Raw genomic sequence first — 24,537 nt, 5'->3', positions numbered from 1 at the left:
GAATGAGCATGTAACAAAGGTAATACTACGGTGGTTATGGGAGATTTCTACATGCAGGAAAACTGGGAAAATCAGGTTGGTACTGGACCCCAAGAAAGGGAGTTTGTAGAGTGCCTCCGTGTTGGATTCTTAGAGCAGCTTGTACTGGAGCCTACCAGGGGGAAGGCAATTCTGGATTTAGTGTTGTGTTGTGTAATGAACCAGATTTGATAGGGAACTCAAGGTCAATGACCCATTAGGAGGTAGTGACCATAACATGATAAATTTTAATCTGCAATTTGAGAGGGAGAAGGTAAAATCGGAACTGTCAGTATTGTAGTTGAACAAAGGGGAGTATGTTGGCATGAGGGAGGACCTGGCCAAAGTTGATTGGAAAGGGACCATAGCAGGGATGACAGTGGAACAGCAATGGCAGGCGTTTCTGTGAATAATCCAGAAGATGCAGGATCATTTCATTCCAAAGAGGAAGAACAATTCTAAAGGGAGTAAGAAGTGACTGTGGCTGACAAGTGAAGTCGAGGACAGTATATAAAAATAAAAGAGAAATGTATAACATCGCAAAGATGAGCGGGAAGCCAGAGGATTGGGCAACTTTTAATGATCCACAGAAGGTAACTAAAAAGGCAATACGGGGAGAAAAGATGAAGCATGAAGGTAAGCTAACGAAGAATATAAAGGAGGATGGTAAAAGCTTTTTTTAGGTATGTGAAGAGAAATAAATAGTTAAGACAAATGTGGGCCCCTTGAATTCACCAGAAACAGGTGAATTTATTATGGGGAACAAGGAAATGGCAGACGAGTTGAACAGATACTTTGGTTCTGTCTTCATTAAGGAAGACACAAACAATCTCCCAGATGTACTAGGGGACAGAGGATCTTGGGTGATGGGGGAACTGAAGGAAATTCACATTAGTCAGGAAATGATGTTGGGTAGACTGATGGGACTGAAGACAGATAAATCCCCACGCCCTGCTGATCTGCATCGCAGGGTACTCAAGGAGGTGGTTCTAGAAATTGTGGACGCATTGATGATCATTTCCCAATGTTCTATAGATTCTGGATCACTTCCTGTCGATTGGAGGGTAGCTAATGTTAGGACAAGGGAGAGCCAGTGGATGTAGTGTACCTGGACTTTCAGAAAGCCTTTGATAAGGTCCCACACAGGAGATTAGTGGGCAAAATTAGAGCGCATGGTATTGGGGGTAGGGTATTGACATGGATAGAAAATTGATTGGCAGACAGGAAACAAAGAGTAGGGATTAACGGGTCCCTTTCAGAATGGCAGGCAGTAACTAGCGGAGTGCCGCAAGCTTGGTGCTGGGACCGCAGCTAGTTGCAATATACATCAATGATTTAGATGAAGGAATTAAAAGTAACATTAGCAAATTTGCTGATGGCACAAAGCTGGGTGCTATGAGGATGCAGAATGAGTTGGACAGGAAGGTGAGTGGGCAGATGCATGCAGTTTAATGTGGATAAATGTGAGATTATCCACTTTGGAGGCAAGAACGGGAAGGCAGATTATTATCTGAATGGAGGTTAGGAAAAGGGGAAGTACAATGAGACCTGGGTGTGCTTGTACATCAGTCACTGAAAGTAAGCATACAGGTACAACAGGCAGTGACAAAGAAAGCTAATGGCATACTGACCTTCATAACAAGAGGAGTTGAGTATAGAAGCAAAGAGGTCCTTCTGCAGTTGTACAGGGCCCTGGTGAGACCACACCTGGAGTATTGTGTGCAGTTTTGGACTCCTGATTTGAGGATGGACATTCTTGCTATTGAGGGAGTGCAGTGTAGGTTAACAAGGTTAATTCCCGGGATGGTGGGACTGTCATATGAAAGAATGGAGCAACTGGGCTTGTATTCATTGAATTTAGAAGAATGAGAGGGCACCTTTTAGAAACATATAAAATTATTAAGGATTGGACTCGTTAGATGCAGGAAACAATGTTCCCGTTGTTGGGGCAGTCCAGAACCAGGGGCTACTGTTTAAGAATAAGGGGTAGGCCATTTAGAACTGAGATGAGGAAAAACTTTTTCACACAGGGAGTTGTGAATTTGTGGAATTCTCTGCCTCAGAAGGCAGTGGAGGCCGATTCACTGGATGCATTCAATAGAGAGTTAGTTAGAGCTCTTAGGGCTAGTGTAATCAAGGGGTATGGCGAGAAGGCAGTAACGGGGTACTGACTGTGGATAATCAGCCATGATCACATTGAATGGTGGTTCTGGCTCGAAGCCCCCCCCTGCATCTATTGTCTGTGTATCTACGTATAACTCAATTTCAGAATTCAATGGCAATGCATTCAATGCACTCCCAAGTTTCCATTGTATATCCAATCCCCTACTGCTACAAAAGATACAGGCTCGGACTGCCATCCATATTTCTACGTTCTTTATAGCCTACAAGGGTTTGGGAATTTATCTTGAGAAGATTCCAGATTTATTTCATACAGTACTTATCTGAGTAATAGTGTCAAGTGCTCACAGCTAATTAGTATAGATGGTTGGAACATAGCAATTTGATGCAGAGAGCACTCATTTCTTGACTTTTTTTATCGAACCATCACCACTTGGGTAAGATATTAGAGAATGGTGGCATCAATAGAATTGTATACCTCTGAGAAAAATCGAAATATTCAGCTGAACGGAAGATATTGAGGAGACTTCAGGAAGTGAAGCTGTACACATACCCTGGTATACATTGATGGCGCTGGTAGACTTGGTCTAAAGCATCAAGTTCCAGCAATAAATGTCACCAGCAATGTGTCCTGGACCAGCCACATTGAAGCTATGGCCAAGAAAGCACACTAACACCTCTACTTCCTTAGAAGGCAGAAGAAGTTCAGCATGTCCCAACAATCTTCACCAACATTTACAGATGCGCTGTTAAAAGCATTTTATCGGGATGCATCACAGCATGGTTTGGGAACAGCTCCATCCAGAAACGCAAGAAATTGCAGTGAGTTGTGGACTTAGCTCAGACGATCATGCCAACTAAGGTACACAAAAAAGCTGGAGAAACTCAGCGGGTGCAGCAGCATCTATGGAGCAAAGGAAATAGGCAACGTTTCGGGGCAAAACCGTCTGAGGAAGGGTTTCGGCCTGAAACGTTGCCTATTTCCTTCGCTCTATAGATGCTGCTGCACCCGCTGAGTTTCCCCAGCTTTTTTGTGTACCTTCGATTTTCCAGCATCTGCAGTTCCTTCTTAAACAATATCATGCCAACTAATCTTCCTTCCATCGACTCCATCTACACTTCATGCTGCCTTGGCAAGGCTGCCAGCATAACCAAGAACCAGGTTCACCCTAGTCACTCCCTCTTCTCTCCCTCTCCTATCATGCAAGAGATCTAGAAATTTGAAAATATATACTTCTAGATTCTGGGAGCATTTCTTCCCAACTGTTAATGGGCAACTGCATTCAGTCCTCTCATCAGTCAGAGTGTGGACTTGACTTCACATCTACCTCATTGGAGACCTTTGAACTAATCTGATTTTAATCAGACTTTATCTTGCACTAAATGTACCCTTTACCCGTGCACTGCGGACGGCTTGATTTTAATCATGTATAGTCTTGTCTTTGACTGGAGAGCATGCAAACATGAGTTTTTCACTGTGCCTCAGTACACGTGACAATAATAAACCCAACTATATTGTTCAGGGGTGAAAAGGTCCTTATTACTAATCAGAGTACTTCTGATTCAGATTAGTTTATTGTCATATACACCAGAGTGCAATGAAATTCCTGGTTCGCAAGAAGCTCACCTAATATACAGAATACCTACAGCAATGATAATCACAATGACAAATGCATATCAGCAGAATGGTCCAAGTTTGCAAACCAAAGTGGTGCAATAAAATTATTCAAGTACAGTCACAGAATAGCCCAATAAGGTCGAGTTAAGAGGAAGAGTATGTTGCAGCTGCTCTGGCAATGGGGTATGACTATCTTTTATCAGACTTTACTAGACTTTATCTTCCACTAAACGTTATTCCCTTTATCATGTATCTGTACACTGTGGACGGCTCGATTGTAACCATGTGTAGTCTTTCTGCTGACTGGATAACACACAACAAAAAGCTAATCACTGTACCACGTGACAATAAACTAAACTAAACTGAAAGAGGTGATGTAGGAAGGAACTGTAGATGCTGGTTTGAACCGAAGATAGACACAAAAAAACTGGAGTAACTCAGCGGGACAGGCAGCATCTCTGGAGAGAAGGAATAGGTGACGTTTTGGGTTGAGACCCTTCTTCAGTGAAAGAGGTGATTGGTTCAGGACTCTTATGCCCGTGGGGAACAAACTCTTATATCTGGATGTTCTGGATGTCCTTTAATGTTAGTGAAGGGACTAGCAATAAAAATAGAAAATTTGGTTACAAAATTGTCATCACGGAGAAAAAACTATTTAGTTTTGCCTTCTGATAAAGAGTGATGACGAGTTCATTTTTCGAGCTCAAGAAAAGAGGTTCAATATTAAAGATCAGTTACATGATTTGGAATTTCAGCAATAGAAATGAAAAGACAATTCAGAAGAGTAGGAGTTTTTAAAAAAAAACCTTCCTTTTCCCACCTCAGCTTTGACAAATGGGCAATTCTCCCCAATTCCATGGTGGGAATGGTGACATGAGCCAGGCAGTCGATAATGTACCAGAGTCGGAGTATGGGAACTCCAGTCATGACTGTTGAACAAATACATAGGAGGGGAATATCATTAAGTTGTACATTTTAACATCTAATGGGATTGAGAATGCCAAAACCCTCCCTGCACTAGAATAAAAAGGTCAGTGAACACATATCAAAAGCTTTCCTGTATCCTGTTATTCCTTTTTAAAGATATACTGACTCATTCTTTACTACAATTACTTTATTCCCCATAAAAGTTTAAGTGGACCGTACACATTAAACCTTTGCGAGCATGTTGTTGAGGATGTATAATTAGCTATTACTATTGATAAAAAAGATCAAAAAGTTATCTTCCAGATAGTTATGTTACCAAAGGCAGTAAAATACAAATCAAAAGAAACCAAGAGCTAAATGACCACAAAATGTTCTTATTGCACTGCATTCCACAGTATGCAAGACTAGAAGTACTGAACGGTTTATTTCAATTTTTTGTTATTTCAGTCACATTTATTTTCTTGTTATATTCCCTTAGAGATAATACAGAGGAAAATATTTGGTGGGTTTCTAAGTTCTGCAGGCTAATTAGTTCTCAATGTTGGGTGCTATCAGCTGTGCAGCAATAGATGCACCTCAATTAGTTTCAGTATTACTGAGTTAGAGAGGACTGAGGGGAGAAGACAGCTGTGTTTCCCACATCCATTGACCCCCTTGCCTCCGCCACCCCTGCCTGGCCTCTGGAAAGTACACATGCAGACAAGATTGAAATCAATTGTGATTCTCTCTTTGAATGCAAAATCTACTCTCACTCCTTGTTTAGACTCACATATGAAGAACGGCCAATTGTTTGAAATACTGAAGGGCCAAACTGATGATTAATAATGTGAAAATTAATTTTACCTACAGGCACTTCAGACTTGCAATAAACTTTAAATTAAGTTAAACTTTCCAGTTTGCTACCAGAGTACTCTCCCACAGGAGTTCCTCGCAGTACTTTCATCTGATGAGCTGGGATATTGGAGGCAGCGGTTTATGTTTAGTGTAGTTTAGAGATACAGCGTGGAAACAGGCCCTTCGGCCCACCCAGTCCACACTGACCAGCGATCCCCACACAGTAACACTGCCCTTCATACTCTAGGGGCAATTTTTACACTGCTCCAAGCCAATTAATTTACAAACCTGCACGTCTTTGGAGTGTGGGAGCAAACCAAAGATCTCGGACAAAACCCACGCGGTCAGGGGGAGAACATACAAACTGCATCCAGGCAGCACCTGTAGTCGGGGTCGAACCCGGGTCTCAGGCACTGCAAGCGTTATAAGGCAGCAACGCTACCGCTGTGCCAACCTGCCGCCCGTCACTTAAAATATTCCATTTCAAAAGATAGATTCCCATATTTTGAGCAAATATCAAGCTTACAAGCTGCAAAATCAGGGAGGTACAGGACTAGCTGTAAGAAACACAGCCACATTTTTCACCTGACTGGAAAACACTAAGAGCCTCATTAGAGCAACAGTAAGCATTGAGATAATCTGGAGAACTGCACCTCTGGTTCAATACTAATTTTGTCTCACATATTGTGATAACTATAAAGTTATGCAAATTTGTAATGATTACATATATATCTACAGTGGCTTTATCTACGTGCGTTTATATAAACATTGCTCCAATATTCCATGTTACAAATTGCTCAAGATTAGTTGTCTTCGAGAAAATAGTGGTGGACAGCCATCTTAAACCATTGTAGTCCACTCTGGTGAAGATGCTTCCATCAAGGTACTGGGCCCGCTTGTGCTCATCTTGGTCCTGCATCCTACATTCCCAATTCCGCTCGTCTCCAATTTCCACAACAATGCACTGAAAAGTGGCAGTCAGAGTTGAGCGCACCCTGAAGAGGACTTCCTGATCTGCTCTTGGAGGTGCCACAGACTCCAGCAGCACATCACAGATGCAAGGAAGTGTGGGAACTGGGTGCCAAGTGCACCCCCCCCCCCTCCCCCCCCCCCCCCCCCCCCCCCCAACCTTAGCTTTACACCAGCCAACAACAGTGTTGCCGACACTGATTAAAAAACTAATTACAGATTCAAGTACTGTCTTCAAGTACCTTTAAAAAATACTCATATTAGTACTTATATACAGACAATTAAAAAAAATTTAAGTCTGCTCAAACAGTTTTGAGGCTCGGTTTTTGATAAACGAGGTCCATTCCACTTTACTGAACAGTTTTCAGATGTGGAGGAGGACTTGGCTTATCCTGCATCAAATGAGTTGGTGCAAGCATGCATGTACGGCGGCTCACAGGCTGGTTCCAACATGATCTGACCTGTTAGATAGTGATTTGGTAGCAGCAGCTCCATACAAACTTGCTGCCCTTGTCTTTTAAGTAATATATTTAAGAGGCACTGCAGTAAGAGCTGAATTGCTTTAGCTTTTCTTATAAAGAGTGCAGTCAATGTAAGGCAGCAACTCTACCACCGCGCTACCATGGCCACCTTCTTCTCTTACTCCATGGCATCGTTAAGGTGCAAAGCGGACTGGTTATGTTGTCCAGGTGTGTAGCAGGTGATGAGTGTGGAGGTGTACTTGGAATGTCCCACAGGACACTTCCAGACCAGTGTAGGGAGACTGAGCCGGCCATTCCTTGCCAATGACCTGGTATTGCTGTGGATTTCATCGCAGCATTGCTGAGCCAGAGATGATGGAGCATCGCCAGGATTCAAAATTGATGAAGTAGCAGGTAGCTCTTTCCCTTAAGGTGCAGCCCCAGCCCACAGGAAGGCTGGCAAAATGGACGTGCTGACAGTAAAGGGGTGATGTTGAGCATTCTGGGGAGCTGGCATTGAACCACGAGCAGAATCTTCTCATGGCAATTATGACTGAATTGTTTGATGAGTAGAAGCCCAAGTGATTCTCGAAGGTCATTGAATTATGAAGTGCCACATGAGAGCACTGTCCCATTGCTTGAACTTTAATTCTCAGTATTGACAATTCCACCCATTGGATCAGGCTCATCTTCCGTTTAGTTTTTTAGTTTAGAGATGAAGTGTGGAAACAGGCCCTTCCCCCACCGAGTCTGCGACGACCAGCGATCCCCGCACATTAACACCATCCTGCACACACTAGAGACAATATACATTTATATCAAGCCAATTAACCTACAAACCTGTACGTCTTTAGAGTGTGGGATGAAAGATCTCGGAGACAACACATGAAGGTCATGGGGAGAACCTACAAACTCTGTACAGACAGCACCCGTAGGCAGGATCAAACCTGGCTCTCTGCTCTGTAAGGCAGCAACTCTACCGCTGCACCACCTTGCCACACTGCTGTGCTGAGCTTCCTAGCACTGTAGAGAGTATGGTACTTACCAGGCATGGCTACCTGGAATAGTACGGGGTAAGGAAGTTGACTGTGACATTTAGTGGAATCTAAACATGAGATCTGTCTTCATAATATCTCTGTGTAATGAGGCAAGTGGGGAGTATTCCATCTTATTATTGACTTGCACCTTACAGATAGTGGAAACGTTTTGAGGATTTAGAAAGTGAGTAACTCATCATAGAATATTTTCAAGCTTGTAGCCAAAGTAATTATATGGCCACTTACATTAAAATATTGGTCAATGAAGATCCCCTAGTTGTTGTTGTAGGCTAATTTGGCATTGGTTATTCCATGGAGAGGTGGTAAGACACCCTTGTTGCTCATGGTAAAAGGCTGGAACCTGTGTGGCCCGTTTGCTACTTGCCAGTTATCAAATCAAGCCTGAATATTGGCCAGATCTTGTAGCATTTACTTGGCAAATAGGCTGCCATCACTATCTTGGCAATGATCGTTGAACAAAATCTCAACAAAATGAAAAGCATGGCTTCTGGAGTAAACCATAGAGGAGATTTATTGCACAAAATATCTTGCTCCCGAAAGCCTCTTTACCGCTTAAAAAACATCTGAAGATTGATGGAAGATTCTGATTTAAATTACTGGAAATAACTTCAACTCTTTAAAAGTTTCCTCAGAATTATCCAGAGACAGTGGACTGCTTGCTTGGCATTTCATCCTCTATTCTAAACATCTACCTTTATGCCCCTGTCCTACTTAGGAAACCTGAACGAAAACCTCTGGATACTTTGCGCCCCACACATGGTTTTCGTGCCGTTCCCGGAGGTTTTTGTCAGTCTCCCTACCTGCTTCCACTACCTGCAACCTCTGGCAACCACCTGCAACCTCCGGGAGACCTTGGGTGGGACGCAAAGTCTCCAGAGGTTTCCGTTCAGATTTCCTAAGTGGGACAGGGGCATAAAGGTAGATGTTTAGAATAGAGGATGAAATGTCAAGCAAGCAGACCAGCAAGCAGCATCAGAGACCGTTGTCTGTATGGGTGCTGTCTGTACGGAGTTTGTACGTTCGCCCCGTGACCCGTGTTTGTTTTCCGATATATTAGTTTGCCTCCCACACTCCAAAGATGTACAGGTTTGTAGGTTAATTGAGTTGGTAGAAATGTAAAATTGGCCCTCGTGTGTGTGTATGGTAGCGTTAATGTGCGGGGATCGCTGCTTGGCGTGGATCCGGTGGGCCGGAGAACCTGTTTCTAGGCTATATCTCTGAACTACACTAAATTTAAACTAAACTAAGAAAACAGCATCCAGCACAACAAGTGTTAGTGCCTGAGTAGGGGAGAGGCACTAACTGGATATGCAACCAGGAACAATTTAATTGCCTAGTCAGATGTAGCCTGCGATACTTTACTTGTATGGAAGCACTGCCTCGTGGAAGCTCTTCGAGCCTTGCACTATCAAACTCAGTAAACTAGCTAAAACCATGGGCCTAGCACGTTGAAATCATTCAGTTCAGCCTTCTTCAGTTGGTATTTCAGAAAATGTTCTCCCCTCGGGCCTGAATTTACATCAGAACCTAGATGGAAGTGTTCATTTTCACAGGATTTTCCAACTACAACGTCAGTACATAACAAAACATCCAGCATTCTATCTCTGCAATCGCTGACATTTTGAGATCACAAAGCTGGAAGCTCTACTGAATTAACTGAGGTACTAGTTACATTAGTAGATTTGAAATGTGACCAGAAAGCTTGTGTAATGTTTTCAGTGCAGTCATCAATCATGAATTCATTAACGATTTGTTGATTTTGAAACTTTTTAATAAGTGTAAAATGGCACACAATTCAGAAGGATACAAGTAACTTTTTTTTCCTCTCTCTGATTTTTTTGTGAATGGCATTCATTTAAACAAAAGTATGGCTGGACATCAATTGGCAGCCCTTGTCCAATGGTTTGGAGTCAACGCATTTAAATATTTTTCTAGTGCACCTCAGGTTTGGAAGGATTAAATTAGGTTGGAGGATTGAATTTCGCACATCAGCAGCAAAGGACGAGCAACTCAACTCACTGACTGTAATTCAGTAGCTCTGATAAGCTGCAATACTATACTGAATGATGTGTTGTGAACTCTGACATAGTCATCAACACTACACGGTATCTGCTAGTATATTTATAATGATACACATTAAGATACTGTGACAATTTTTTTTTGTGTTATATTACAGCAATTAGTAAATGTGGAATTAAAGAGTTGCAAAAGAGACTGCTGTGCATAAGCATTTCAAATTCTGCAGATGGATTCTTTGGTATACTTTCACACTTCCAAAACAAATGAAATGGACCCTGGATGAATAATTCTGTTATCCTAATCTGCCACATATAAATAGTATATACATTTCATGCGAGGCTAAATGAAATGTGGCAATGGAAACACATTTGAGGCAATATTATTGCCTTCCACAAAAACATGTTGATGTCACATCTGCACTCATTGGACAAAATTATACCAAATAAAATTCAAAGTATGTCACACATTTTTGGGTGAGGTTCTTCCCATCTTTCCCGACGATATCAATGTCAATGGAATAAAGTTAAATGGATAGAATTCATCGTCTTAAACCTTGAGCACAAAATCCTGATTATGCGATAGCTATATATATACCCCTCTTACAAATTCCCACAACGAAGACCTACTGTACCATTTCTATCAGCAGTGTGGAACACCAGGAAACTTGGGCCCTTTGTGATCATGGCCGTACAACAGCTGTTTTTACTTACTTTGAAAGAGATAAACGTTTGTGTGACATCTAGCCAACACTATACAAAGCAGCAGTCAGGCTGAATGTTTGACGCAATTTTGTACGTCAAAAAATCAATGCTTTAAATGTTTAAATATTACAGTAAATCCTGGCAATAACAGACCTCTATATAAAGGTGGCGTGAGTACCTGGCACGCCGCGTGTGAAACCGGGTGTTCTGCAGCTTTCCGGCGAATTTCCGCTTGTCTGACACCCATAAACCTCCAATGCTTCATTTATTCCTTCCTGGCCTTGGGTTAAACTTTAACCCCCTCACTTGGTTATAGTGGACAAGTAACAATAACGGACACAATCCCCCCCCTCCCCCCTCCCCCCCCCCCCCCCCCCCATCCCTCTGGTCTGTTATTGCAAAGCTTCACTGTCTTGCTTTTCTCTAGTTTAGACAAGAATAAAATTGACGTCAACTCACAGAATTATCAAAAAATTATACATACCGGACCCAGAGTCAAACTTGGTCTCAGACCTGCAAAATGAAATAAAAATGACTTTATTTTTCAAAGATGAACACTATATGCACGTATAAATATATGTACAATGGCCAGAGGTTCGGAGCGAGAGCAGCCTATGGAATGCACACATGCACATTTAATTGCGGAAACTCAGAAATTAATGCATTTGATTTCTCTGTTCTTCCACGGGATTCCTGCTGGCAACAAAACATAGGCCAGTGTAGTTGCACAAGTTCTATTATGGAAAGGAACAGCAGGCAGCCACTAGTCAATTGTGGCACATCTATTCACATCCCAGCTAATTCACATGAAGGGAGTGAAAATGAGTTTTCTGCTGTCATTATACACTGCATTCAATGAAACTACCTTTCTTTACCTGCTCAACTTTCACTGGTAGTACAATGAAAACTAATAGAAGATTTGACAGATCCCCTATCAGTTTTCATACCATGGTGACATCATGGTTGTCTTAAGCTCATAGCACTGAATCCCAGTAACAGTCAACATCCTTACAAGATACCACTGAGAGAATGAATTGGCAAGATTTAAAAGCAAGATTTGATGATGTGATTCTCCTAAGAACTAATCAAAATAACATGTTTTTTATATGTAAACTTTTATATACACACACACATTTTATAATATATATAAAGGTTTAGTTTAGTTTAATTTAGTTATATAGTACAAACAGGCCCTTCGGCCCACAGAGTCCGTGCCGACCGACCAGCGATCCCCACACACATAAACACTATCCCTCACACACATTAGGGACAATTTATACATACACCAAGCCAATTAACCTACAAACCTGTACGTCTTTGAAGTGTGGGATGAAACCGAAGATCTCAGAAAAAACCCACACAGGGGGAACGTACAAACTCCGCACAGACAGCACCCGTGGTCGGGATCGAACCCTGGTCATGGAAGGCTGCAACTCTACCGCTGTGCCACCGTCTTTTTCAAATATTTCCCTTGAACTTCATCCAATCCATGGAGTTTATAATTTCATTTCATAACTATTTTTCATTTGTTACCTTCCACTTATGACAATACAATATCGCTGATCCATTTTTTAACTGGTATTTTGATACATTAGTGAACTGCAGGTTAAAATCAGACTACAAGCACAAACCCTCTGAAAACTTGCTAATTAGTTGAGTATGTTAAGAATTTTTGTATCTTGAAACTCAGTATCTCAAAACCAGATGTCATTTCCAACCCCCTCACTACTTGTTGCATGGTTAACTGGCTAGGCAATTTATACATTAAAAAAAAAAAATTCTGCCCTTGTGGGAACATCATGTTTCAGATATAAGTTAATACTGGCTGTAAATTCAGGAGTCTTTGAAGCTCTCCATTCAGCTGTGGGAAAACTGCTGTTGGGTAATTACACTCAAGATGCTGCTGATGTGCTGTCAAGCAGAATTAACCCTCAGACTAGGCCTATCCATGCAAGCTGTTATAAGACAGCATTGTCTGTATGAGACTCTCGAACCAATTAGTGAGCATGCTCTGGTCAGATTTATATCACACATTAACGCTCAGTTGTATATCTGTCCACAGCTGCCACCGCAAGATACAAGAATTGCTCAGCGGGAGCCCAGTTAGAGGATGTTACACGCATAAAGGCTTTTCAATAAAATGTATTAAACTACCTGAGAATGAGGCATTAACCTCCTTTCCCCTCAGTGATAGATAAAACCAGAGTGCATTCAAAGGTTATAATAGTATTCCATACAAATTTTGAGCTTCAGCCAACCTATTTTTTCCCCCTGATCTACAGCAAAAATAACAGGATTAATTTCCAGAAGTCCAACTTTGCCACAATTTTATTGCATCTCCCCTTACAATGTAATAAAATTGCCTTTTTTTAAAAATCAAGTGATGTATTAATAAAGATCTTGGAGCAAATGTTTCATAGTTACCAGGAGCACAAAATTAATGGAACTGCATAACTACAGCTCAAACCAAGCATTTTGGTACAGTACATTACCATGTTGGAAATGAACACCAGGGGTATGCTGAAATAAAGCCACATTCCTAGAGGAAACTCAAAATGGATATGCATGGTTTGAATCTGAAAAGATTTTCTAAATTTAGAAAAGGACCTTCAAAATAACCACAAAGTTCCGTAATACCAGCAGCATTTATGTTTCGGTCCTTTTAAATTTCTTTCGTGTAAGACTTTACTCCAATATTGAGAGTCAATTGTGTACCAGATTCTGAAATTCCTTTCCCAAGCCACACCAATTACCTAACCCTTATCAAATTTATCAGAATCATTGACCAGGCTCTTAGATACAAGGGTTGGAAATTTGAATACATGCCACTGGTTTTCTTCAGCACAATACTTCTGGGATGTGGGATGTGTGCAAAAACAAACAGGCAAAATAGCTCATTTCCAAAGTTCAATTGAAAGTGCAAAACGGTGAATTTCAACCAGGCATGTGGCCTCTTTTTGCAGCATAGCCTGGAAGAATCAAATCACCTTTCTCTTCCACTTTTTATAGTATTTATTTGAGCACAAGGTCAAATAATCAGAGGTGATGATCCGTGGTTAACATAGCATTTCAAGGAACCTTTACATTTTCCCTTGTTACTGTCACTGATGTTTCATTTCTTCTTGCCGGCACCAACACTAGAAAACTTTCTTCATTTAATTCTTTCATTCAGTACTTCCAGGAAACTACTCCAATAGACCTAACCTTGTAAAAATGTATTTTGGTGTGCTCTCCTTAGTGCAATCGAAGAATCTGCAACCACCAAATTGTGTGCTTAAGCCAAATTTTGGACACAACACCTGGTGCTGTCTTGTATATTTTTGCCTTGCGTGTTTCTGTATTTTACCCCCTTCAAAACATGCAAATCCATTGGACTCCTTTTTCTTGTCATTGTGAACCTTATAGGCCTAAAAGAGGACCTTTCACCATGTTTTAGCTATTTATGTGCTCCAATGACCTTGATCTGGTACAAGGCCCCTCCTTTCAACATCTCCACTGACCTCCTTACCCCTCCTCCACACTGCTTCCTCTCCCAGTTTGACCTGGTCACCCCTATTGAAATCTCCAAACTCATCAGCTCTTCCAAACCCACTACCTGCTCCCTCGACCCTCTCCCCACTCCCCTGCTGAAGTCCTGCCTCCCAGTTCTCTGCCCCTACCTCACTAATCTCTTCAACTCCTCAATGTCCCAAGGAATTGTCCCCCTCCGCTTTCAAAACTGCTGCTGTTACACCAATCTTAAAGAAACCTGGTCTTGATCCCTCCTCTCTCATTAACTACCGCCCAATCTCAAACCTCCCCTTTCTTTCAAAAACCCTGGAGCGTATCGTTGCGTCGCAACTTCATTCCCACCTCCTTGCGTATAACCTACTTGAACCCCTCCAATCTGGCTTTCGCCCCCTCCATAGCACAGAAACTGCTCTCCTCAAAGTCCTCGACGACCTCCTCACCTCTGCTGACACTGGTTCCCTCAATATCCTCATCCTCCTCGGCCTGAGCGCAGCCTTCGATACAGTGAACCATAACATCCTGCTCACCAGACTCAAAGACCTCGGCATTGAAGGCTCTGCACTCAGCTGGCTCCGTTCCTACCTTTCCAACAGATCCCACTTCATCTCTCTCCACAACCACACCTCTGCTACAGCCACAGTCACTCAAGGTGTTCCCCAAGGCTCCGTACTCGGCCCCCTCCTCTTCATCATCTACATCCTCCCCTTTGGTCAGATACTCTGCCACTTCAACCTGGACTTCCACTGTTACGCTGATGACACCCAGATCTACCTTGACACCAAATCCCCCCCCAACCCCCCCCCCCCCCCCTCTCCCATATCAACTCCTGTTTGTCAGCTATAAAAACCTGGATGCAACATAATTTCCTCAAACTCGACAGCGATAAGACAGAATTCCTCCTCATAGGCTCCAAAGCCACACTCAGCAAAATCAATAACCCCACTCTCACCATCGACGGCACCACTGTCTCCCCATCTCCCCAGACCCGCAACCTTGGCGTGATCTTTGATTCCACCCTCTCCCTTGAGCCTCACATCCGCCATGACATTAAAACCTCCTTCTTTCATCTCCGCAACATCGCCAAACTCAGACCCTCTCTCACACCGCCCGCTGCTGAAAGACTCATCCATGCCTTCATCTCCTCCCAACTGGACTATTACAACTCACTTCTCCTTGGCATCAGCTCCACCTACATCAACCGACTCCAACTGGTCCAGAACGCAGCCGCCCGACTCATCACCCACACCAAATCCTGGCATCACATCACTCCAGTCCTCAAACAACGTCACTGGCTTCCCATCTCCCACCGGATCACCTACAAAATCCTGATCCTCACCTACAAAGCCCTCCACCATCTGCCCCCCCCCCCCCCCATATCTCACTGACCTCCTCTCCCCCTACCAACCCTCACGGTCCCTCAGATCCACATCAGCCGGTCTCTTCTCCATCCACAAGTCCAACCTCCGCAGTTTTAGGGACAGAGCCTTCTCCAGGGCAGCTCCCAGGCTCTGGAACTCCCTCCCCCAACTGATCCGCAATTCCGTGTCCCTCGCCATCTTCCAGTCCCGCCTCAAGACCCATCTCTTCACCTCTGCCTATCCTTAGCCCCACGCCCCCCTCCCTTTTCATCTGTGCATTAATTGCCTCATATTGTGTTTTGTATTGAATTTTGTCTTTACTTTGTGTACTAGTCATGTCCCTACTATTTATTTCATTCCCCTTACATGTTTTTCCTCTACCTGCTAAATTTTTGTAAGGTGTCCTTGAGACTCTTGAAAGGCGCCCATAAATAAAATTCATTAGTATTATTATTATCCACAACATGTCTTCATTGGTAGGACGGTGGTGAAGATGGTCAAAAACCTAAAATTCCTGGTCGTGCATATCTCTGAATATCTGAAGGGCAGCCACGGTGGCGCAGCAGTGGAGGTGCTGCCTCACAACGCTTGCAGCGCCGGAGACCCGGGTTCGATCCCAACTATGGCTGCTATCTGTACGGAGTTTGTACATTTGTATATGGGGAGAACGTACAAACTCCAAACAGATAGCAGCCATAGTCGTGATCGGACCCGGGTCTCTGGCGCTGCAAGCGTTGTGAGGCAGCACCTCCACCACTGTGCCACCGTGGTCACCATTCAGATATTCAGAGATATGCACGACCAGGAATTTTAGGTTTTTGACCCTCTCCACTACCGTCCCACCATTTTCAGTCTTGCCATCCTGGTGAACCTGCGCTGCACTCCCTCAATAGCAAGAATGTGCTTCCTCAAATTAGGAGACCAAAACAGCACACAATACTCCAGGTGTGGTCGCCACTGGGCCATTACAACCGCAGTAGGACCTCCATGCTCCTATACTGAAATCCTCTTGCAATGAAGGCTAACATGCCATTTGTGTTCCTCACTGCCTGCTGTACCTGCATGATTACTTTCAGTGACTGATGTACAAGTGCACCCAGGTCTCGTTGCACCATCCCTTTTCCTAATCTGACACCATTCAGATAATAATCTGCCTTCTTGGTCTTGTCACCAAAGTGGATAACCTCACATTTATCCACATTATACAGTATCTGCCATACATCTGCCCACTCACCCAACCGATCCAAGTCACAGTGCAGCTTCAATAGCATCCCCCTTGCAGCTCACGCTGCCACCCAGCTATTTCATCTGCAAACTTAGAGATGTTGGAGACAGGGTCAGGGAGATCCCCAACACCTACAAAATGATAGACACAAAGTGCTGGTGTAACTCAGCAGGTAAGGCAGCATCTCTGGAGAAAAGGAATAGGTGATGTTTGGTCTGATGAAGGTTCTCGACTCGAAACATCGCCTATTCCTTTTCTTCAGAGATGCTGTCTGACCTGCTGAGATACCTACCCCCAGCACTTTGTGTATATCTTCGGTGTAAACCAGCATCTGGAGTTCCTTCCGACATCTAGAGTCAGGCACTCCCAGCAGGAGGTTTGCAGATATGTCTTTGTAGAGGAACAAGGGAAATCTGCCAATGCCTAGACTTTTGCCGAGCTTGCCATGCAGACAAATGCCTTTGCCTGGTTCTGATAGATAGATATAGATAGGTAGAGTTTTCTCTCCTTGAGTTTGCATGCCCTCACTAAAGCAGTAGCGAGCAGCAAGCTGGGATATGGAAAGGTCAGCAGCAGCCTGCAATAAGCCAAGCGTAGAGAGCTTTGTGACCTGGACATTGACCTCTGCAGACAGAGTAGTTTAGGCACACATATCCCAGCAAAGAAAACAGCCCCAGCACTGATCCTTTAAATAGCAGTGTTTGAAGGGGGTGATATAGTTTTGTTGCTCTAGTCTATACAATAACTGTACTTTCCCAAACCAACACAATGAAAAACTCAGTGCAGACAATATTCTGTATTGCAATACTCTTGAGCCGATTTGGAGGGAATTTAACACTGGGGAATAGAAGCAGAGCGAAATGTCTCAATGGGCACCTAAACACCTGAAAATCATGCAATCTACTGTTCGAAGACAATTCTTAACTGCACGGCATAATTTATCTCTAATGATGAGTAAATAACATTTGATGCTAATCTATATCAGTGATATTGATTAAAGAATAAATATCAGATGAAGTACAGGGTATCTCCACTTTACATGGACACAATTCCTTTCATAGTATTATTCACAAACTTATAGTTCCCTAGAGGTAGCACCTCCCAAACTATCTACCAATCCCTAATACATACTCATGTGTATTTTCCACCTACAGACAATGTTCATACTAACACAAATAATCTTGCCTACTTGTAGATAAATATAAATGTTATAAATGATAAAGAATGACTCCAGCATAGATCTCCTGCCACACCAGTACCAGCAACCTGTCAACATGTATCGGTTGTTAGTTTTCCGCTGCTGTCTGCTTCTTGGCAATCGTCAAAATGAGTATCTCTTTCATCTTCCTTTGCAAAATAAAACCCAGTTTAAATCCTCATTAAGTATTTCTGTAATTTCCCAGCCCTCAATTCTTAATGGGGTCCTCGACAATCGTTGACAACTATTTCTACTGACAGATCTGCAATTATTATGCAACAAATCTTCATCAATAATGGCAAAAGTGTTTTTGTCTGTGTGCAGGCTTTTCAATCTCATTTCCTTCCCATTTACTATATTTAGAAGCCTGTCTTATCCCAAGTGACAAGATTTGAGATAAAGTGATTGGAGTTTGTTTTGACTTGAGCTTAGATAGTTATAAGTGGGTAAATAGGTTTGTAATGGAAAGAATAACAGATAGCTAGCTAATGAGTTTGAAACATATTGAAAACACAGGAATAGACGCACATGCTCTCCAACTGAAATGTGTGTGGATCCAGACCAAACAAACTCAGCAATATATATCTAAGATATTCTAAAAATTATATTGCATAGGGATGTGTCATCATAAAATCATGATACAAGAAGTTCAGAAAGTAGAACATTTCATTCTAAAAACCAATGGAAACCCACATTGATTAATCGGCATTTGGAATGAAAGGTAACAGCCACTGTGGTTGATCTATTATTTTGGAGAATTGGAAGCCTATGGTTTCCGAATTTAATTGAGTTCAATTCCTTTCCTCCTTGGGATATTAGTAGTAGATCAGGAGGCATTTTAAGAAATTAGTTGTTCACAGGATGAGGTTGTCATTTACTGCACATCCCCCAATTACTCACCAATAAGACTACACAATAAGACTAGCTATTAAAAAAAAGTCTAGAGATGTTTAATCGGATGCTGTGGGGAGGTTCAAAGTTGCACCTCTGGATTAATAAGACCAGTACTGTAACTTAACTACAGTGCGATTGTATATGGGTCGAGACTTCTTCAGACTGGTTAGGGATAAGGGAAATGAGAGATATAGACGTTGATGTAGAGAGATAAAGAACAATGAATAAAAGATATATAAACTGCAGATGCTGGTTTAAATGGAAGGTAGACACAAAATGCTGGAGTTACTCAGCGGGACAAGCAACATCTCTGGAGAAAAGGAATGGGTGACGTTTCGGGTCGAGACCCTTCAAGAACCCGGCCCGAAATGTCACCCATTCCTTCTCTCCAGAGATGTTCCTGTCCCGCTGAGTTGCTCCAACATTTTGTGTCTATCTTCCATTTAAACTTTCATAACACAAGCAGTTATCAGATGTTTGGCTGTAGAGGTTACTTATCTGCACTCGTGGCCTTGTGAAATAATGACGGGGTGCAAAATAAAATACTTATCAACACCAAAATCTGATGGAAGATAGCATGTGACATTGCAGAGTGAAATGTAAATATTTGGGCAGTTATTATTACAATTTCAAATAATAATTTATGCCTTCGTATCACTGAAAATATATCAGATTCTGGTTGGCAACAGCAATTTAGAATGAAGCTTGCTGCATTTTTATTTTCATAATGAAGAACTGCAAAACAATTATGGTAACTTAATTGAGGTTTCGGCAAATTATTAATTACAGGAAAATCGTCAAGTTAGCATTTTTGTTAACTTAATTACACCATACCAAGGTGTTTCTGTTTAATCAGCTATATCTTTTGGCACCACAAAATTGATATCATTATACTCATGTGTGTGTGCCTGTGTCTGCATGTGTGTCTGTCTCGCACGATTCCACAAAGGAGAATCTTTGCCATCCCTCAACCAAATTTAAGTATGTTGTGATACCTCAGATCCAGTTGGTACAGTTTTTTTTTAATCATACATAAAGGCATCATGACTGCTGCTAATGTACAGTGCATCGATCTACTGGATCCAATGTCAATGGATATACACCAGCTAAAAACGTAAATTAATGGAATCTTTAGTTTAGATAAAGAGCATTCCAGACAACGTGTAGTGCAAATCATACCACGCTTGTGAGTGTAGAGATTTATGGAGCTCCAGGGACACTTGGCATATTCCCCCCCCCCCAAAAAAAAACATAGGGGCATTCATGATCCCAAAGATGACTCAAATGGAAACATACATGAAGATCGTACAGAAGAAGTGGCTGATTCATTGCTCGTACTATGCAAACATAATAGAAAGGTCATGTCAAAAGTCAGGTATATCAAATCCAAACCACAAACATTACTCATACACAAGCATATTATTTAATTGAGCAAAATACAAAATGCTGCAGTAACTCAGCAGGTCAGGCAGCAACTGTAGATGGAATGGCTAGGTGATGTAACCGGGTCAGGACCCTTCTTCAGTCTGATGAATCAGACCAATCAGTCTGAAGAAGGTCCCGATCAGAAACATCACCAATCTATTCCTTATTCAATGTAATGTGTGGGAAGGAACTGCAGATGTTGGTTTACACTGAGGATAGACACAAAATGCTGAAATAACTCAGCAAAACATCACCTATTCCTTTTCACCAGAGATGCTGCCTGACCCGCTGAGTTACTCCAGCATTTTGTGCCTATCTTTCAATGTAATTGTTGGTTTCATCACATGGTGCAAATTTACTGTAAGGTTTTAAATAATTAATTTGCCTAATAAATACACCATGGGTACATTTTTGTACTTACGCAAATAGGGGGGTCCCACAAACAACACAATTATAGGTCCCTTTGTCTTTGTATAAAGTGTACTCTCCTGTAAATGCGCTAAAGGGAAAATATAGTGATTAGAATTAATAAAAATGTTATTTTATTACAAACAAGTATACATGTTATTTGAAAAAGCTATAGATTGTGCACCCACCATTGGTTCTTTCTCCACACCTCTCCTGCAAGTTTCCATTTTACAAATAGATTTTAAAAATACCTAGAAGTCTTTGCATTTGTACAGAATCATTCTGCCAGTTTGCTGTGTAGCAAAATGTTATTTGGTCGAGAACTCGAGAGTAAATGTTAAGGTCTTGTGCCAATGCACTTCTGGAGTTGAGGGGCTGTCCTACATGGGCGACCTAATTGGCAAGTTTAGAAGAGTTTGAAAAAATGACATGTTGAAGACCTCCTTCGACTATGTAGAAGACTAGCTTCGACTAACTTCGGGATAAGTGGACACCGAATAGTGGAGAGTGAAGACGACCTCCTTCGATCTCCTTCGACCTCCCTTCGACTATGATGAAGACTATCTACGACTACCTTAGACTACCCTCGATTACCTACGACTAACATGCCGACCTACCACCACTAAACCTACGAGTAAAAAAAGTATTGATTATTTCCATGGCGACCTTTTTTTACTCACAGGCATTATTTAACATATTGAAAAAAACGCCGTAACCTAGCTGAGGCTTTGAGTACGTTTAGACCACTCTCGAGCATGAAGGAGAGTTACGAAGACCTCCTACGACCTCGTGTCGACCATGCTGCGATTATGAGTTGAGGGCAAACTCGCGGATTTGGTCTCCCAAGTGGGACAGGCCCCTTACTGTGTCAATGATTCACTAAATTCAAATCATTTATTGTGACAGGAAGAAAGTATAGTCCATTAACTGGGACCCCATGCATTGTAAAGAGTTCTTTGAAATGGGAACAAGCAGTTACATCACTAATAAATTTGGATTTAATGTTCCTGAAGGCATGTGCCAGGGTGTACTGTATAAACTTGACAAAATGGTTATCCTTAGCATGTCAACTCAGCACTAAAAATCAGCTGAGAGGCTCCATTTATTCTCCAAATACTGTCTTGGACGAGAGAAAGGTTTGTAAAAAGAACACATTGAGGGCTAGGTTCCAGGGACTAAAGACATGCGCGGGCAGTTATTGAACATTTTTGACATTCCAACCGCAAATGAGCCAATAAATACTTTCTCCATATGTGCTTCAAAAAAAAAAAAAGGTCTTAATTACACAACCTTCTTTTGGCAGCCCTGCTTCTGAACACACAATGATCACCTTCAAACTGCTCTGGCAGTGGTCCACTTCCCCCAGTGTTTAGTTTATTCTAGTATCTAGAGAGAGACTTCCAAAGACGCAGTCAAACTACTACAGTGCTTTGTATACACGAGGTTTAGAAACAATGCGGACATTCTCAAAATAGAAAAGACTTGGAAACATGATTCTAAACATGATTTGCTCTCTATTTTGTGCTTAAACCGTCAAATAAAAAGGGGGGGGGGGGGGGGGGGGGGGGGAAAGGCTGATGTTAAACACATCAACTGGGTGCAAATATTCAGTTGTCCTCCAAAACGTGTAAATGGAAGAAGGGCCACAACCCAAAACCATGTTCTCCAGAGAAGCTACATAACCTGCTGAGCTACTCCAGCACTTACTCTTGTTTTTGTAACCCCAGCACCTGCAGTTCCATAAATTCATAAATTGGAAGAGCAGAATTAGGCCATTCGGCCTATCATGTCTACTACACCATTCAATCATGGCTGTTCTATCTTTCCCCCATTCTCCCGCCTTCTACCCACTACCCTTGACATCTTACTAATCAAGAACCTATCAATCTCAACCTTAAAAATATCCATTGACATTCTCCACAGCCTTCCGTGACAATGAATTCCACAGATTCACCACCCTCTGACTAAAGAAATTCCTCCTCATCTCCTTTCTAAAGGGATGTCCTTTTATTCTGAGGCCATGGCTTCTGGTACAAGACTCTCCCTCTAGTGGGAACATCCTCTCCACATTCACCCTATCCAGGCAGATATAGATGAATATTAGTTGTACCGTTGGGGAAGGTATGGGTGTATAATGAAAAAAGATCTTGAAGTGATTAAGTGTTGATCTCAACACCCCATCGTTTAATGTGGTCAGGAAGAGCTGTATCTACAGAGATTAGATGTTTGTCTGCTGTTTACTTGAGTAAGTGGACTACAGTGCACATGGCAAGTGCCTCCAAACATTGGAACTATTGATTAGATGCCAGATTTGTAGAGGGAGTAGAGAACGTAGCTTTACGGTGAGAAGAGCAAAGTTTAAAGGAGATGTATGGGGCCTTTTTCTAAACACACAGAGGGCAGTGAAAGTCTGGAATGCACTGGCAGAAGCGTTGGCAGAGGCAGATACAACAGTGGCATTTAAGAAGCTTTTAAATATGCACATTGATCTGCTGGGGATAGAGAGATATGGATCATGTGTAGGCTGATGAGATCAGTTTATTTGAGCATTATGTTTGGCACAGACATTGTGGGCCAAAGGGCATTTTCCTGTGCTGCATTTTTCTAATATGGCATATACCTTCAAGCTAATGTGAAATGGAAGTGGTCAAACCATATTGGTCCCTTCAGCACCCATTAATCACTCAAAATACAGACACCACATTATTCAGGCTCTACATTTTTCTCACTCTGTTAAGTCATACCTCTCCGTCCCCTTCTCTTGAGTCACGTGGTACTGCTGGGCTGTCAAGCGTTTCCTCAACTCCTGCTGTGGGAAGGCCACCTTGCAGCTCTTTTTATCCCTACATGAACCTGGAGAGGGAGGATGTGGGAGAAGGAGCGCTCCAGGTTAAAAGCTGAATAATTACTTTGGCTAATGGCCACAGCATAGCGACTGCACTCATTTTTCAATTGCCAAACTAGTCCTTAAAGCAATGCGAAGTTGAGCAGGAGAATATTGTTGGTTATTCTTCAATTACAAGTCAAGGCTGCTGCAAAAGAGCGATGTGATCCCAGTGTTGTGACAATGTGTAGCAGCCAAAGCTTTCACTGTGTGTACATCGATCTTGCGTGAGAATATAACAACAGTGCAAAACTGTGAACTACACATTAAAATTAAAGAGTGGAGCTCGCTTGGTTGTAAGCAGACTATTTTAACTTCCTTGTTCCAAAATCACCAAAGCATCTCTTGGTCCCTGAAGAGACTGGTACAAAATAATGAGTTCAAAGTGTTACGGCGAGGTGAGACAAAATGGATTAATGGTAATATTTCAAATTTATCAATCCTTGTGGAAATTAAGACACAAATGGGATAATGGTGTCACGTGACATCGTCTGTCAGCAACTTGCCAGGTCTCACTGAGTGAGTTTGAACAAAACATCACAGAATTGGACTTTCCTGGTCAAGCAAGCACGAGAGCTTCCCACTGGATTGAAAGATAAATGGATAAATGTATATTATTCAGCTTGGATTGCAGGACAGGTCTGCCTCCATTTAGGAAACCAACCAAGCAACTTGGGAGCAGTGCGTAGGTGTTTTAGATTTATACACAGAACATTAGATAAAAACAATGCTTCCAACTTTACATATTTAATAACTCAGTCAAATTACAGGTCAATGGGCAAATGATACACCACACAGAATAATCCCAATGGCAGAATGATTGCGGGCATTTCTTAAAAAGTGCAGGCATAATAATACAAAACTGTTCAAAGTATTTAAAAAAAATTTCCTTGTAGTTTTATGATTAGC

The 24,537-nt window shown here is 42.1% G+C and overlaps 1 protein-coding gene across 4 annotated transcripts in view; it reads right to left on the bottom strand.

The window, feature by feature from the left end:
• msrb3 (methionine sulfoxide reductase B3) overlaps positions 1 to 24,537 on the bottom strand; it is a 93,926-nt gene that overhangs the window by 36,122 nt on the left and 33,267 nt on the right. For all 4 annotated transcript variants that reach the window (XM_055650791.1, XM_055650792.1, XM_055650790.1 and 1 more), the window contains 3 exons: positions 23,489 to 23,597; positions 20,758 to 20,835; positions 11,211 to 11,239 (listed from right to left, as the gene is read on the bottom strand). In XM_055650791.1, the coding sequence (XP_055506766.1) occupies positions 11,211 to 11,239; positions 20,758 to 20,835; positions 23,489 to 23,597 (216 nt within the window). The remainder of the gene's footprint in view (positions 1 to 11,210; positions 11,240 to 20,757; positions 20,836 to 23,488; positions 23,598 to 24,537) is intronic.

Source organism: Leucoraja erinacea, chromosome 19, assembly GCF_028641065.1.
Source record: "Leucoraja erinacea ecotype New England chromosome 19, Leri_hhj_1, whole genome shotgun sequence".
In the NCBI taxonomy this organism is placed as follows: Eukaryota; Metazoa; Chordata; class Chondrichthyes; order Rajiformes; family Rajidae; genus Leucoraja; species Leucoraja erinaceus.
This window is presented reverse-complemented; position numbering and strand designations above follow the sequence as displayed.